This window comes from Prosopis cineraria, unplaced genomic scaffold, assembly GCF_029017545.1.
Source record: "Prosopis cineraria cultivar Desert tree isolate PC_DT_omini unplaced genomic scaffold, ASM2901754v1 PC7, whole genome shotgun sequence".
Taxonomy (NCBI): domain Eukaryota; kingdom Viridiplantae; phylum Streptophyta; class Magnoliopsida; order Fabales; family Fabaceae; genus Prosopis; species Prosopis cineraria.
The window spans coordinates 29,724,503-29,742,855 of NW_026555338.1; the positions used below are offsets into that span (position 1 = coordinate 29,724,503).

The 18,353-nt window shown below is 32.7% G+C and overlaps 3 protein-coding genes across 4 annotated transcripts; 1 reads left to right on the plus strand and 2 right to left on the minus strand.

Annotated features, from left to right (window-relative positions):
• LOC129316301 (uncharacterized) lies at nt 1–1,581 on the minus strand. Its single transcript, XM_054960648.1, has one exon. It carries the CDS (start codon nt 1,274–1,276, stop codon nt 320–322), a length of 957 nt encoding a protein of 318 aa, XP_054816623.1. The 5' UTR covers nt 1,277–1,581; the 3' UTR covers nt 1–319.
• Nucleotides 1,582–7,789: 6,208 nt separating this feature from the next.
• LOC129316300 (GTP 3',8-cyclase, mitochondrial-like) lies at nt 7,790–13,260 on the plus strand. 2 transcript variants are annotated; one of them, XM_054960647.1, is made up of 8 exons: nt 7,790–7,947; nt 8,050–8,116; nt 9,201–9,815; nt 10,052–10,219; nt 10,312–10,503; nt 11,693–11,761; nt 12,709–12,793; nt 12,898–13,260. In XM_054960647.1, the coding sequence occupies exons 2-7, from the start codon at nt 8,051–8,053 to the stop codon at nt 12,790–12,792; spliced, it is 1,194 nt and encodes a 397-aa protein (XP_054816622.1). In that variant the 5' UTR covers nt 7,790–7,947; nt 8,050; the 3' UTR covers nt 12,793; nt 12,898–13,260. The 2 variants fall into 2 exon arrangements, with proteins under 2 accessions (XP_054816622.1, XP_054816620.1); XM_054960645.1 differs by having other exon boundaries at nt 7,791–7,947; nt 9,201–9,821.
• A 3,443-nt stretch (nt 13,261–16,703) lies between these two features.
• On the minus strand, nt 16,704–17,677 carry LOC129314833 (VQ motif-containing protein 25-like). Its single transcript, XM_054958272.1, has one exon. The coding sequence runs from the start codon at nt 17,526–17,528 to the stop codon at nt 17,043–17,045; it is 486 nt and encodes a 161-aa protein (XP_054814247.1). The 5' UTR covers nt 17,529–17,677; the 3' UTR covers nt 16,704–17,042.
• Nucleotides 17,678–18,353: the final 676 nt, after the last annotated feature.

Sequence of the window (18,353 nt, forward strand, 5' to 3'; positions counted from 1 at the left end):
TTTACAAAACAGCTTTCCTTTTATACATACGTAATAGCAGATACATTTCATACATGATCCTAGATAAGTAACTAATCGTAACCAGAATCAGATAACCAGAGGAATATTAGCAGGAAAGCACAAGGAAGAAGATAATCCGAGTGACCTGCAAATTCTCTGATTGTCATGTCCAGTTTCCAAATCCTTCTTCATTCCATTCCCAAAAGAAACTAACGTGATATATTCACTGTCACTGCATCTACCATCCAACAAATACATATACAGTAATACAGGTATTTACAGGTACATTACATGCAAGTTCTCTGTTAGGATTCGTAATTCAGTTTCTAACACCATCGTCCTCATCATTACCGTTTCCTACGCTCTTCTCCGAGCCCTCGTGGTCGGCGACGTCATTTATGGTCTCCGCAACATTCTCCGGCGCCATCCCACCGTTAGTCTCCAAGCACTCGACCCTCCTTCTCAGTTCACTCAACTCCCTCTCCATCAGAAATAGCTTCTCTTTCAGCGTCAAATTCTCTTCTTCCAGCTGAGAAATATGGCCGTCCTGTTCGTCGACCCTGTTCTCTAGTACACTGGTCTGATCGTCGCCGCCAGTGGAATTTGGGTATATCATTTCGAATCTTCTTACGTCATGGTCCAGTTTCCTCTCAACTTCCACGCGCTCTTCTTCCACGTCGCTGTCACTAGACGCGCCGCCGCTGTTGTTATCGGGAAAATCCTCATCGCCTTTAGGTGACCCAGAACGAAGTCGGATCAGACCCTTCATCGAGCCGTACCCGTCGACCCCCCACTCTTGCTTCGCCATGTCCATCAAATCCTCCCTCGCCGGTGAGAACACCGGCGTCGGGAGAATCGCCGGCGTGACAGGACATGGCGAGACCAGAGACGCAATACCTCCGGATTTCTTGGCGCGAATCAGAAACGAAGTGGTGTTCCTGGGAGCAAAGGGAGCAAATCGAGAATTGTTCTTCTTCTTGGGATAAAATCTTCGACCTTTCAATCGATTCTGAAACTGCAAGTCACCATGGTTGGCGGGTTTGTATCCCTGACCCGGTGGAGCCCCGAGCGGGTCGACCCTACGAAGTTCGTTCCTCTTATCGGGATTGGGCCTGGAAATGGCCCGACCCGGAGGATTGGGTGTCTCCGCCTGGGCTTTAAATATTACCGGCCGCTGAGAGAACGGAGCGGTGTTGTCCGGCGGGAACGACGGCGGAAGGGGAAGCCAGACGGGATAGATTTGGCGGTTCTGCAAGATCTGAGGCTGGCCGTTCATGGGTCGAGTAAATGGATCTCAGAGTTAAAAAAATCGCAAGAAAGTTTGGAACTTGATTGCCAAACGTCACGGATAGAAAATCAGAGAAACAAACTCCGAAAACATGACGGCCTGGTTTCTAGATAATGAATTCTTTCAAGTGTATGAACCATGAATTCGGGTGGCACAATAAAAGATGTCTGGGATTTTGGAAACAGAGGGAGGATAATAGAGAAGAGAGATAAATGGACAGGCAGATTGATGGCTGCGAATTGAGATGAACGGTCAGATTTGAGTTTAATGATTTGAACGACGGAAGATCTGATTACTTTCTCTATCTGATATATTCACCGAATTAAGGCGATGGAGACGCGCAGTATTTGGTGAGCTTGATAACAAGAAGCAAGTTCGTAGTACTGTGCGCGTGACTCGTTATGTTTCTTTAGGACAATAACAATTACTCCCTCGATTAAAATTTTTATTTTTTAATAAAATAATTATTTATTTTTAAATTAATCTTATTTTTTTTATATTTACTTTTATTAAACACCTTACAATAAATATAAAATCATTCATTAATATAAATACTTTAAAAAAAATATAATAATTATATTTTAAAAAATTAAAAATAACTTATATTTTTTAATAAAATAAATAAGTCTTAAAGAAATGAATTAATGATAGTTAAATTTTTGATAAAAATTTTTAAAAAATAAATAATAAATATCAATTCAAATAGTTATTAATAGAATTTTTTATTATAATTAAAAAATTATATTTAATATTTAAATACTTATTTATAATTAAAATTGTTGAATTTATAATAATTCATATTAATATTTTTAATTTATTTTTTAAAAAAATTTATCGGAAACCTAACTTGTATAACTTAGTATTTTAGGGCTTAACTATTATTTTCTTTTTTTCTTATGCAATGAACTTTAAGCGAGTGGATACATTCACTAAAAATAAGGCATGCTTGAAAGAATATTTGCAAACTTATTTATAAATTATTTATTAATAAAATATTCATATCAATATAGCAATTTGATCTTATAGTCTTATAAGTTATAAATCAAATTTTTAATAACCATATCAACTCTTGGTAGTGACTAAATTATTTTAATATTAGAGTTTTTTTGTATTTTGTATTATTCTATATTTATTAACACTATATGTGTGTGTGAAAATTGATCTCTCAAAAATATATATATATATATATATATTAATGATGGATGATGATGATAATTAGATTTTCTATGATGTAAATAATAATTGTATACCTTGTTACTTGAAATTTTGGACGAAAAATTTTAAATTCTTATTGATATAATTTTAAAAAATAAAGATAAAATGAAAATATAAATAAGAATAATTGAATTAAGATAAGAGCGATATAAAATCCAACGCATTGATAGTTTTTTTTTTTTTGTCAATAAGGCAGACTCGAATTTTTGTTGCCAAAATAATATTATGAATTGTGAGATGTTATATAGATATGTGAATAAAAAATTAACCCTCTCAATATTTTTTTATTATGTTAAAGATATTTATATTAACATATTGATGCTGTCACGTCACTTCAAATTCTAATATATAAACCATTTTTTTAGGATCCTTGAGGACTTTGTTTTCAAATTCCAATCTTATCTAACTGGGTAGGCGCGTGAAAATTATATTTTTATGTTCATCAATATCAACATAAATAATTGATAGATTACCAGACGAAAAGAGAGGGAGTGGAGATGCAGTTCCGTTGAGTTATGCATGAATTACTTATTTTCCATTTCGTTTTTATGATGGGTAACTTTTTATTATTATTCATAAATATTTTCTTATTAAAAATAATTATATTTGTAGCATAAATTCAACACTAGACATAAATTGCTCTACTAACATGGATTCAAAACTTGTGATAGGGAGCTTATTCAAATAATCGTCAGATAAAAAAAAAATTGATTAATACAGCCCAGATTAAAAAGGCCCAAAAGTTGGGCCGTAAAACTAAACAAAAACCATGAAACATTTTTGGGTAAAACAACATGAAACAAGAATTCCAACAACAACAAAAAACACGAGAACATGAACATAATATAGAGACAAATTTAGGGGGGGGGGGTCAGGTGCTCGCCCTCCCCCATGATACCAAAAACAGAAAAAAAAGAAAAAAAAAAGTTAAAATTGCTTGGTTTTTACTTGTTAAAAATGGAAAAAATAACTTTAACCCGCCACTATAAAGTGCTTGGATCCTTCTTGGATGATATAACAACAATAAATTTTATCTCACTAAATGAAGTTAGTTACATGAATTGTACAACACTATTATATTATATTAGCAACTAAGTCTTTTAAAATATTATTAATCATGAGATCTAGTTCAACAAACATCTATTATCCATATTTATTTAAGATTCGATGAAATTTTATATTAGTTGTTGACACAACTCTTCTCATTTATTCAGGTTTGGGATTGATTATAAATAGAGGTGAAGGTGAATATAATACATAGAAGTGAGGGGAAAAAAGAATATTAACTACAACAACTTGTAAACTAGATGGGATTAGCCAAAAAAAAAAAAAACACCGTTTAGCAAACTGGGAGCTTGTTTGGCTTCTATTTATATTTTTCGTTTTTAAAAACTGATTTATACTACAGTTTTAAAAATTACTTCCAAAACAAAACAAAATAAACATTTGTTTAGTTATGTTAATTTTAAAACATATTTAGAATTAAAAATTTTTTTGATAATAATGATTGCAAGCAGTTAACAATGATAGTTTATGACAAAAATTAAGTGAGGTAACTATGTTTTTTTAATAATCAATTGTTTTAAAAACAAAAAAGAATAGAATAAAAATAAATTTAAGATACTTTCATTTAAAAAAAAAAACAAATGAGAGCAGCTTTGAAAACAAAACTAAATTCAAGACACTTATTCAAATGAATTTTTTTAAAAATTATATTGTTTTTAAAAATAAAAAACAGTTTTTCAAAACTTAAATCAAACCGGCCTGATTCTCCCAAATATACTCTTTAATTCGCTGCTTGCCCATCTCAGCCTGCCACCCGAAACAGTTTCAAATAAACAATTGTGATATGATACTTATCATTACTACAAACTTCCTCTTCCTCTTCTTTTCTTTGTTTTATGTGCAAACGGTTCCACGTTTCTAAACAACTTATTGAAATGTGACCAATAGCATATACTCCTGGGGGAAAATGATAATTAAAGACTCCATAAGGATTTTAATGACAATTATAAACCTTGAATATTAAATATTAATAATAAATATTGAGATTATTTATAATATCAGTTGAAAATTTATAAGAATCAAGTATGAATCTCAATTTTTTATTTTTAATATACAAATAAATCACTTAAAAAATTAAGAAAATACATTTAAAATTATTTGTAATGTTAATTGAAAATCTATGAATATCAATTGTGAATTACGAGTCAATTATTTATATTTTTTATCATAAATATATAAATAAATCACTTGAAAAATTTATAAAATCCACGTAAAGTTATTTGTAACGCCAACTGAGAATCTACGAGAGCCCGTTGTGAATTGCAATCAATCATTTGTGATTTTTTGTTATTGTTTGAAAAATTAACAAGAGATATGCAATAATTTTTATAGCGTCAGCTGGAAATTTACAAAAGCCCATTGTGAATCTCAAACTCTTAGGCCATGTTTGGTACATCAGAATTGTGAAAAGGGAAATAGAATTGGACATGGAATTCTTCAGTTGGCTTGTTTGGTATATCAGAATTGCTTTCTTGAAGGAATCTGATTCCATCAAAATTGATGGAATCCAATTCCATTGTAGACACCATGGAATCCACTAACTCAACATGAAATTGGCTTATGTGTCATTAAAAAAATAAAATAAAAGGTATTTTGAGCTTTAAAAGTACATTCTTTATTTTTTTTATTGTTAAGTTTTTTATTAAAAAAATAAAATAAAGGGTATTTTGATTTTTTATATTTTAAATACATATACTTATTAAAATTATATCATGATTCCATCTTCATACCAAACACACTTTTAAAACTCAATTCAATTCCGATTTCGATTCCGATTCCAATTCCAATTCCGATTCCGATTCCATTAAAAACTCTTCTATCATACCAAACGAGGCCTTAGGTTATCCAAGCGTGAGTGGATACAAGTCAATATGGAAAGTTCTATATCAAATAAAATTAGGTTTAATAACTAATATAAAATAAAGAGAAATGATTTATAAACTTAAGTCTTAAGATTTTGAGCTAAAATGGGATGTTATTCCATTATTGTTGCCCGTCTTTCCTCTTCTCCCATTCCTAGGCAGTCACTCCTCATTCATAATAAGTGGTATCAAAGTTGGTTTTGCTCGAGACATATAAGTCTGTTATTGTGCACACGTTTGATTCTCAAAATATATTGAATAAAGTTGAGCTTAATAATTAATATATAATAAAAATAAAGGATCCATAAACTTAAGCCTTGAAGTTTTGAATTAAAATATGGTGTCCTTTTACTGCTTTTGCATGTCTCTTCTCTCAACCCATTTTACAGGCGGTTGTTCATCATTCCTAACACAAACCAATTAATAAAATATAATTAATATCTTGGGAGAATTACATTCAACCCTCTCAAAAAAATTAATTACATATAAGGACTAAAAACAAGTTCCATTAAAAAAAAAATAAGTCATGTTCTCATTTTAACAACAATCCATTTGACATTAGTCTTTATTTGTAATTATTTTTTTTTTGAGGGGATTAGCTGTGATTCTTTTAAATATTTTGATGGGTTCCTATGTTGGGAAACAGATAGACTCGGCCCTTAAGGGCTCAAGTTCTCAAGTCTAATTTTTTAAAATATTTTATTTTTTAAAGTTTAACTCTTATATAAAAAACTCAGGGTTAGGCTCGTAAGCCATTATTATTATTTTTTTATTTTTAAAATTTTTTCAAATTAAAATTTTTAACTTTAATATTTCATTTATTTTTTAAAAATATAAATTATAATGTTTAAAATTTTAAAATAAATAATAAAAATTTTAATTTTAAAGTATAAACATATATTTTAAAGTTTAAATTTAATTTAAAAATTAAAAATATTTTAATTTTCAAGGGAAAAACAAAAATAAGCCTTAAAGGGCCGCTTGAGCCTGAGCTCGTTTTTTTAAAACCTATTAGGGCCAAGTTTGAAAGTTTATTTTTTTTAAAATATTATTTTTTTAAATTCAAACTCTTGAGTTTAAATGGGTGGTTTTTAATTTTTACTTTAAGTCTTAATTGTCAGTTTTCCTATTCATTGCGAGGTGCAGAGAACAGTCGAAAGAATATACAAGCGTGATTGGCTAAACCATGCAGCAGCAGATGATATGCAAGGATCAACCTGAATTGACGTAACAGAAAAGCATGACACGTGAAATTAGTGATGCATGAAAAATGGGCAGGCGAACAAATGGGGCTCGGTAGGGGGGGGAAACAGCCAGATAAGTTTGATAGGTTTAGTGCTAAATTCAAATATAAATTAGTGCTGAATTTATATTTGAATTTTTGTTGAAAGATACGTTTAGCACCCAACGTAATTGTGTCTTGAATAGATTATCTTCAATAAAAGATTTTCTGTAAATAATAAAAAAGTAAAAGGAAAAGAACATAGTAACGTGCACTGTCTTGTGTAATCTAAGTTTAAATAGAGTCAACTCTCGTGCGTCTTTTTCTAAATTACAAGTGACAAGCACAGCCTTTTAATCTAAATCTTAAAGAGTGGTCAACTCTTCCACGGAGAAGTACTGTGACATTAGATTGCATTGTTTAAAATTTCTCACTAATCTTTCACATTTTATAACTCAAGTAACATAGAAATCTTAAAATAATGTTTTTGATAATATAGAATTTCGATTAATGATACGTAATTAGTGATGCATGAAAAAAATAGACAGGTGACAGTACAGATGGAAGGAAGCCTTCCGAATTCTGATTGAATTCGGGGTAGGTACAGTGAGACCAGGAAAACACAACTTCATAGGGGGACATAACCCATTCAAGTCCAGAAATGATCAATATCAGTGCAGCAAGATTTTCATTTGTCTTCCAAGGTATAGATTTGAACCGAAGAAGTTGGCAGAACCAGTCCGGAAAGATTAACTCGGTGAGTCGAACTAGAAACCGGCCAAAAACTGAGTTGGTCAAAACTCAAAATCAATGAGAACAGGTGAAAATTGGTTTTAACCCAATTTTTCTTATTTGCTATGAAGTGTCATTTTCGTGCTTGACAGCACGTTTTTTTAACATGAATTAATTTAATAAACATTAATTAAACTTACTTGCCGATAAGGGAAACAATTAAACATTAAAACGGGATTAAGGAGCGGATTTGTTTAATACTTTTGTACCCAACAGAAAAGGAAATAATAATAATAATTTATTTAAAATTACAGGCCGGCGGCATTCTCACGGCTCCGAGTTTCACTGCCCAGCTGAGGTGCTGGCAGACCTTTTTATCTTGCAATTGACCATATCCAGCGTATCCGACTCTATAAATGTAAATGTGTTTTGGACTTTGGCTCTCCGACATGTTCAAGAGTCCCCAAAACCCAGAGGTCCTTACGATTCTCGCTTCCCCATCTCTCCTCTCGCCCTTCTATCTGTTCCAGATAGGCAATTTTCAGTCTATATCATATCGTCAGGTGATGCATCTTTTTTCTCTTAAAAAGAAACTTTGCTTTTCATTTTTCTTTTCGCTTTCCTCATAGTCTTGTTTCTGTGATTGCCATCATCACTGAAACCAGGATGAGGCGCTGCTTATCTAAGCTCAATGACTGGCGTATTGGGCTCAAACAATCAAATTTCTTACTGGTAGGCGCGCTTTCTAACTATTGGTTTTGTTTTGGATATTGTCTAATTTATTCTGCTATCTAAATTGTCATACTATATCTTTATTTAATGCATGGATCTCTTGGATCATATGGACAATAAACTTTTACGAAGTGTCCATGTCAAATTCTGCTAAATTGCAGTCAAAATACGCTGTTCCCTGGGTCGATCAAGAACATGCCATCCGCTTATCCAATGCAACCCAGTGACTCCAGTTTTTTAAAATGTTTTTTTGGTTGCTTCTAATTATTTTCACGGGATCACACCTTACACACTTCCAAAGATAACATGCTTGACCAATACATATGTCGGGTCCATGGCAGCAAGATTGGCACAAGAATCCTAAGAAAAATTGCGGAAACTATAAAGGGAATAATCGCTATTAAATGTGCAACAGCAGCTGGAAGAAACTCAGAAAATTTAGTAGTTTTCATTTGCAACAGAAAATCAGTAAACCAAAACCTTTAGATAGTATTGAGATACAGGGAGTCATAATTCTTGAGATATTGGTGAGATATCATCAAGAATGCCAACCAATTTTATGTTGGGGCTGTTTAAGCCATAGGAATAGGAATAGGATTGACTTGAACTGCACCATGTGTCCCTTGGGTGAGGTATTTCTATAACTTTCCCCTCAAAATGTTATTATTATCATTTTTTTTATCCAATTTTAAGTTGACAGAAGAGCTTCTTCTTCTTGTGTGTGTGTGTGTGGGCCTGGGTATGTGCATGCCTGCGTCCGTGTGTGTGTGTGTGTGTGTTGGATCATTTTCATGTGGGGGAAATTGTGGAGATGAAAAAACAGAGTTGCTAGTTCACTCTATATTAATTACGTTTTTGGTGATATGTGCGTGTAAATATATATATATATTAGTTACTTGTTTTAATGAATATATGGATTGAGTACTTTTAGGGCCTCCACTTTTATCGTTGATAATTCACATTTTCCATTTGAGAATTGATTTAGCATCCTAGATTGTCTTCTTTGTGTTGATCTTTGGTGTGGTTGATGCTAGATTTTGGAATAAAACAAGACTAGCTAACACTACTAATGTAATTGTAACAGGTAAATTGTGAGATTGGATCTTTCTGTGCCTCCAGAAATAGTAATGGTCAAGCCTTATTCAGGGGAATTGTGAAGGAACATGCAGCAAGAATGTATGCCACATCTTCTGCTACATGTTTTGAAGATCGGCCAAAAGAGAATCCTGACTCTGACATGTTAGTAGATTCATTTGGGAGGTTGCACACTTATTTGAGGATATCATTAACAGAGCGTTGCAATTTACGGTGTCAGTACTGTATGCCAGAAGAGGGTGTGGTGCTCACTTCCAGCCCTAAGCTTCTAACAAGGACTGAGATAATGCGATTAGCGAATCTTTTTGTAAGCTCTGGGGTGAATAAAATTCGTTTGACTGGCGGGGAGCCAACTGTCAGAAAGGATATTGAAGACATATGTTGGGATTTGTCAAGCTTGAAGGGACTGAAGACATTGGCCATGACTACTAATGGCATAGCCCTTGCAAGGAAACTTCCTAAGCTGAAAGAATGTGGGCTTACTTCTGTGAACATCAGTTTAGACACTTTGGTACCAGCAAAGTTTGAGTTTATGACAAGACGCAAAGGACATGAAAAAGTTATGAGTTCAGTCAATACTGCGGTAGACCTCGGATATAATCCAGTTAAGGTAACTTTTGGTCTTATTCACACACACACATGTGTGTGTGTATCAAGATATTCACTTTGATCACCTCCCACCCTCATGTAGTTACTGCTTTTTCTAATTATTAAATCATTCAATAAATTTTGTAGCTTTGTGTGTAGGATTCTTCTTGTTCAAGGGTTCATTACTTCTATAAGTTCAATGTCACCAGGGATGCATTTTTAACTGTTCAATATGCTTCCCTAACGTTTCAGGTTAACTGTGTTGTAATGCGTGGATTCAATGATGATGAAATTTGTGATTTTGTTGAGTTGACACGTGGAAAGCCAATTAATGTTAGATTTATTGAGTTCATGCCTTTTGATGGAAATGTATGGAATGTCAAGAAACTTGTGCCCTACTCAGAAATGTTGGATATAGTGGTAAGGTAGAATTCTGACTGATGATCTCACTTGTAGCGTTTTGAAGTTATCTTACTGATATTTTATAATTTGTGACCGTCATTATCAAACAGGGGAAACGATTTATAGGCTTAAAGAGACTTCAGGATCACCCAACAGATACAGCCAAGAATTTCACAATAGATGGACATCAGGGCACAGTGTCATTCATCACATCAATGACTGAGCATTTTTGTGCTGGTTGCAATAGATTGAGATTATTAGCTGATGGCAACTTGAAAGTTTGTTTATTTGGTCCTTCAGAGGTAAGCCCTTTTCTAGCTGTTAAGATTACTTGTGTCCGCTGTCTGTCACTTGAATTTTGTGCCATTTGGTGGTGGCAACTTGAGTAGAGTTTGTGATTTTGGATAGTTTCGGAATTATTAATGTGATTCAGCTAATCAGGGAGGGTGCAGTTGTAAGTGGTGGAAAAAAAACTTGTAGGCTTTTTGAACAGCACATTCAAGAACAGCAGGCAAAGGGCCAGGATTTACAGAATTAGTATTAAAGTAAAGGCCTATGAATTGTGGTTAATTCTGTTGCATATCTTTAGCATTCTAGGGCATGCATGTCAGATTCAGGACAGTCTGCTGCTGCTGATGGAGAAGATTTCTAGCGGTTTTTCTCTTTGCATCAAACAGAGGATAGACAGTTTTAAGTCAGAACATTGAACTACTGATTCAATTATGAATCCTTACATAGGATGGGTTCCCAGTGCTGGAATCATAGAAAACTATAAATTTCAAATCGACCAGTATAAGTAGTAAATTGTTTGCAAATTATTTAGTCTTGAGCATACTGTGCAAAAGCTAGAGTGGGTTTGTTGGAATCGGAAAATTCATTCCTATGGTGCCTTTAGTGTCGACATCTCAATTTCATTATAGTTTATATGATGGAGTCTTCTATTTTTATATGCTGGTTGCTTGTACAATCCATTCTACTAGTTGCACTGCACAGCTGACTTTATCAGTTTGTACTTATCTTGTTGACTTCAGTCAATACTCCTGTCTTTTCCTGGCCATGATTCCCTGGCATTTTTTGTAAGTTTTCATTTAGGGATGATGACTTTTTTTTTAGATGTTTTTGGCCAGATGACTTTTTTAGATTTAATCATCCAAAATCTACCTAAGTTCTTTTTCCACGTTTCTTCTCATCTGTATTGCTCTCTGTCTATTCTTACCCTTGGGATTCAGCTTACCTGCATCTCATACGGGTATTTCTTTCTTTGAAGTCGGTAAGCATTCACTTTTCACACAACACTGATATTTTAAAACTATTTTATTATTATATTCTGCTTATTTTTGCTTGGCTTTATGTATGAACACAATCGACAGAAACAATGGGAATCTTGATTAGATAGTTGATCCTGTATTGTCTTTCATGTTCGTTGTCGGCCTATAAATTCTGATTAGGGACATGTGTTAGATGTTTTTATATGCTTTGATTCTCTTGCAGGTTAGCTTAAGAGATCCTCTACGACAAGGTGCAGAGGATCATGAGCTTAGAGAGATAATAGGGGCAGCGGTATGCTTGTTTAATTATCAATGCTTAGATTTAGGAGCATTCCGTTAGCCTTATTAAAGCTTCATGTTCCCATTTGCATTAAGTCGATATACTTTGTTGGTATGATGCTCATGCAAAAGTGCTTTCTTACTTTCATCATTCATACAATCTTCATGTCAAATTTATCTTTTCATATTGCTTTATGAGTAAAGAATGTAGATCATATACAACAACAACCAAGCTTTATCTCACTAAATAAGGTCGGTTACATGATTGCATTACATCGTTGTGCTCTATCAACAACTAGCTTAGATGAGCCATTTGCCAAAAGGTCTTGCTTAATAACTTCTTTAAGTGATTTTTTATCTTCCTCCAACTCTCTTCATTGGACTTAACACCATCTAATCAACCGTTTGATGTTTGCTTAATTATTAACGCTATGATACTTCTTCATACCAATCTTGTATAACCCAGATATAAAAAACACAAACCTCTTATGAACCCAGATATAAAAAACACAAACCTCTTTCTTTTCCAAGGTTTTTCAAAACACTTCCCCTGATACCTAGTCATAAGCTTTTCTATTTAGGTCAATGAAAATCTTATGCAGGTCTCTTCTTTTGCTTTGGTATCTTTCCATTAACTCTCTTTGTGGATAGATTGCTTCAATTGTGGACATATACTAGTTAAAATGATACGGGACAAAACTCAGGCATGGTTTTCAATTGTTTGTTATCAATGTCAAATTATCTGATAAAAGCATGACAATTAGACATTTTCTTTTACAGTTCCACATCATGTATGAAGGTCTTATCCACTTTGCGTGTTTGTATTGTAGAACCTGTAAACAAACACCCAAGAACTCCTTGAATTTTCTCCCGTTATATGACGAACTGAGAATATTGAACCATCACAGGCATCTTGTACTGTTATGCTTCTAAGCAGTGCTTGTGTTTTGACATTTGTAGGTGAAAAGGAAGAAAGCTTCACATGCTGGTATGTTTGACATAGCCAAGACAGCAAATAGGCCCATGATACATATTGGTGGATAAGGTCTGGTTGTATATATACGTTGATGATCCATCTCATGCATTCAATCTCTTTGACGATTGCTGCCGTGAACTCCTGAGATATAGTTTATCTGCTTCTGACTTCAGGTGTTACAACAAAAAGATTGTTACATTTGAAGCGTTGGGATGAACGGAGGCAGATGGAGCAGCCCTGGGAAAAAGCAGCCTCAGCCAGAGTATTGGCTAAGCTTCTCATTAGTGGTCTTTCTCACTGTATATAGGAAAAAGGTCCTGAATTTGTTCTCTTGCCCAAACTTGATGGCTATCCCACGAGATTTTATGGGCAGTGCTATAGTCATAGGTGTTTAGTTCAGAAGCTGGTTGATGATCTCACACTAAAATGTTATGAAGAGCTTCAATGTTGTAAAATACAATTGAAACTCTGGTCTTTATTGGAGGCATTTGTACCAAGGTTACTTCCTCTTTAATTTGAGTCTTCTCAATGAATAAGATGATTTGCAGCATGTTATAGCAAGAATAAGACCACACTGGTTAGAAAATAATAAATAACTATTTATACATTTATACATCTAGAAAAAGAAAAGGAGTGACGCAAGAAACGTGTGACCAGGTTTCAAGGATTTCTCCAGGTGATAGAGCATGTTGCAACTTCTTTTTATGGTTTAGTGTAACATCTCAATTTAAATTTTAATAGTTAATTTAGGTTAATAGAAATTTTTTTTTTAAAAAATAATAATATTTAGAGGTAAGAAAATTAGTAGAAAATGATTATTAAATCTAATTTAGGATATAATTCTAAATTTAAAAAAAAAATAAATAAATTTATTAAAAAAATAATTAAAAAAAATTAATTATTAAATGAGAGAGAAGAAGAATAATAATAAAAAAAATGTGTGGGACCCACTGAATTTTTATAAAAACTCACCTTCCTTCATTTCCTCATTCATTCTGCGCGCGAGCTGAGGCGAGAGAGAAGCGAGTTGCCGGTGCGAAATATCTAAATTTTTAAGGTAAGAGTTTTAATAGGATATTTAGGGTGTGATTTTAAGCTTTTTAAGACTAAGTAAGTGTTCTAAAAATTTTTCTTAGTCATCCTTCTTCTTTAGTTTCTGAGTTTGTAGTGGTAGAAAATTTAAGATCTGGAAGAGGGATGAATTTATGTTGAATAAATATGGTTTTTGAGGTTGTCAGTAGTATAATAAATGTTTATAGAGTATAAATTTGTTAATGATCTTTGAATTTATGGCTTATGGATCAAATTCTAGACTAGATCTGAAAATATATGTTGATTTATTGAGGTTTAGATGATTATTTAGGATGAGAAATGAATTATTATGGCTATAGGATTATGATTCTAAGCTAGAGATTTAATTTTAATTTTTTGGGTATTTTAGGTACGAATTTATGAAATAAAAAGAAAATTTTGATAATAAAAATTAGTTTAGAAGTTGATTTTAGATTATTAATGTTTATTGATAATTAAAAGAGGAGTTAAAAATTATACTTAATAGTATTAACTATAGATTTGTATTAAGATTGAGATTAGGAATTATGTTATATTTTTAATTCTATTATTAGAATTATTTTATTAGTTTCAAAAATTGAAACTAATATTTATAAATAATATGTTATTTGTAGATTGTATTACTGGTGAAGATTGTGGTGAGAGAGAAATTTTAAGGAATAATTTATTGAAAAAGCCACAAGGTAACCATGCTTTTAATTTATGATTAGTGTTACTTCTTGTTAATTGGGTAATTATTGAGAAAATTATAAATTTTGTAATATTATATAATTGTGCAATATTATTATAAATTTATTTGATTATTGTGGGAGGTGTTGGGAGATTTGCTATTATTGTTGTATTTATGTGCCACGTGGTATGCCCCTATTGGAGCTCAATAGGTGGTTTGTAAGGGCTCAGGCTAATCTACCTTTGGCCGGGTAATTTAGCACCGAGTGAGGGCTACGGCTCGAGGTTAATGGAGGGATATAAGGATGGTTGTTTGTGTGTATTGTAATATTTCATATATTTGTTGGAATTATATTATTTTTTAATTCTCACTTAGTAAGCACACACTTAACTGTTTGTATACACTATCATAAATTGGCTTTGGTTACTGGGACTTTTGAGTCTCATTATGTGGTTAACAATTTTCAGGAGAAGAGCCACGAGTGACACGTGGAGGAGTCCCAGAGGCTTAGTGGTATAGATCCACTGTCTCTTTTAGGTATTTAATTTATGATTTATAATGTGTTATATTGCCAATATTAGGACTTTTTTATGTTTATTGTCAATTATATGAATATATAAATGTAATCGTGCCTTTCAAACTATTTCTATTTTTGGTACAATTTGGATGACTGTAATTTTAATATTTGGTTTACTTTGGATTGGTTAAAATAGCATGATTATAAGGTCAAATAACTGGCTTGTGTTGAAAATTGATTAAATTGCTTATTTTACTTGTTGGGAGTATAAGGATGGACAAATGTGATTTAGTTTACTTATTGGGAGTATAAGGATGGACAAATGTGATTTAGCCTAATGGCATGTGGGAGGTAAAAATTTATCTGAAATGTTATAGTGTGTGAGTTGAAACCAATTATAAAATATTTTATATCGAAATTATTGATATAAAAATGTGTTGGGTGGCTGTAACCCAACTATGGTTGAGTTAAATTATTTAAAAAAAAAAAAATTTGGTGTGTTACATTTAGCTATGGATATATATAGTAAAAAAATTGTTAACAAGTTGCATTATTTATAAGTTATAAATAATGTAGCTTATTTTTAAGACTTTGTAATATATAAAGTCTACATTAATTATCATAACAAGCTTTATCTTACTAGGCAGGATTGATTATATGGATTGCATAATATCATTGTACTCTATCATCAATTAAACTCACGGTTCACATTTGTTAAAAAATAAAAAATAATTATTTGTGTTGATACACTTTTTAAAAGAGTGATCCAAGGAATATGACTATTTATAATATCTATATCTATAATTATATCAAGCAATTAGTCAAATAACTCTTAAAATTATTATTCTTAGTTGTATTACTATTTGATCACCTACTAAAGTGAGTGCTTACTACATTAACAGGAGAATCCTTATTCCCTAAATTCGAGTCGTGGCTGAAATTGAAATTCTACACAAAATTTGCCTTGTATATGCAGAAGGATAAATATAGAAACTAGTAGTTTACACTTCACATAGACCTTAAAGAGAGGTTCAACCTTTAAAGCATCCGATTCACTGAAAGGATCCATCTTGATGAGACCAGATTTGTGTCTGATATTCAGCTATAAGCTAATATAGCCCAGTGGCTAATTAGTCAGCAGTCATAGTGTTATTAAGATTTAACTCTTAGCTTAGCGCATGTTCACTTGATTTGGCAAAAAGTACGTTCATGCTGAAGCAATACTGTGAGTAGCTTCCACCTCAATAGCTCAACGTGATTTTCTGAAGATGTGAAACTTGTGAATTGGCAATAATTAAATTTACCAGTGAAATGCGAGAAAATAATTGTTAATGATTAAAAACTTCACATTTTTTCTATAATAATGGCTACCCACCTTGTACATTGTACTTGTAGTTTACTTTAAAAGGGATCCCTCATGAAGCTTCAAGCTTGTGTTACAATTTTGTTCTCTCTCTGTCTCTGTCTCTCTTTCTCTTTCTCCCTTCAGTATTTCATTATATGACAAGAGAAGAGTGCAAAACGACTCTTAATGTTCTTTCTTTTTCTGTTGGTAAATTGTACTGATAAAATTGCACTCTATCTTCCCTTCTAAATTAATTTCATGGTTTCAGATAAGGACAGCAATTTCATATATTTGGTTATTTTTCAAAAGTACTCACAGATTAATTCTCCCATTTTCATCTTCCCATTGAAATTTGCAAAGTTTTCATATGTAGCCATAAACAACTGTATTAGCAGCATCTCTATTATGATAATTAAGTTGCTACAGATAATAATGGCTCGAATGTCAAATGTTGTAGAGGTCTGATCTGGTTTCTGGGAAGGTTAAGCCTTCAAAAAAGATGAAGTCAACTACATTCAACAGAGTAATAAAGCAAGGATTCTAGATGTGTTTCTGTGTGTCTGCACGCACACTAGACTGTTGCACTGCATCAGAATTACATTGGTTATATATGGCCATATATACTCAGAGACATATATACTCACAGTCACACACACAACCACAGAGGCGGACAAAAATAACGAGATAGAAGCAGAAATTAAGGAATCAGATTAAATTACACTACAGGCATAGTACTAAGCTCTTCCATGAAACAGTCTAATTCTGAGAAACCTTCAAGGAAACCACCACTGAGTTTTCCATTTGACCTTGACCTTCCCCACATCTGACTTTGATCATCATTTTCTTCTTCTTTCTTGATCCTTAACCCATTTTGCAGACTCATAAACTCTCCTTGTTGTTCTTCCATAATCATCCTCTGCTTGATTTGAGAACCCGTTTGATCTAATCTGGTTGGTGGGGTCGTCTTTGTCTTTGCTCTTCTCCTACCACCTCTCTCTCCTTCATCTTCTGGTTTACCAGTGAGCCTCTGAACAAGCTCTCTGAAATTTGCGACATCAGTTTTGATAATCTCTGGAGCATATACGTGGATTATCCTGATCTTTGGCTTGAACTTTGAAATCAAGTGCGAACTCGTTCCAATTCCAAGCTTAGACGGTGGTGGTGGTGGACGACTTGAATAGCTTGTGTGTGACTTTGTCATGTGTTCTGATTTTGCAACTCAGAGAGAAACGTGCAGGCTGGTAGTTGGTTGATTCTATATATAATCTAAATGTTGAAAGAAGAGTGGTTTGAGACTACAAAGAAAGCAGAACGATTTTGTTTTCTAAGAAAACAAGTTGCACACTTTCAAGCTCTCATGAGCCTGGCTTTTGGGAAACTAGGATTGTGTTTATATATTCATACACACACACACTTGTATAATAGAATAAAATTTGGTTCTACCTACTCACCAGCAACACGTGGATTGAGTCATTTGTAATATAATTACGCACGCATGATAAATTAAAGGCAGAAATTATCAACTTTACCTCTTGTGATACGGAAGATTAGGGATCAAACCCCAGAATAGGTGGGTGTGAGAAAAATTTTACATATATGTGATCTAACTTGATTCGATTCAAATCTTTTTGGGACAGGTATTAAAAATTGAATTAGTTATTAAACTAATCAAGGTATTAGTTCAAACTTTCAAGGGTTAACAATTAAAACTATAGTCAAACCATGATGAAATTGATTATAAACAAAACATTCTATTATATTAATTAAGGTATATTAATTTATTGATTTAACCAAATAAATTGACTCAAATTTTCATGCTATATTCAAATAATTTCATTTTGGATATGTTTTGTTTCGCAAACAGTACAATATTGTAAAGGGTTGAATATATATTGGACAAAACCCCCCCCCCAAAGAAAGTTGATAGAGGGTGAAATTTCAAAGGGGTAAAATTTAAAAAATCAAGGGGCAGAATTAGAATTTTGATTGAAGAAAATAATATTATAATGCAAACATATCACAAAGG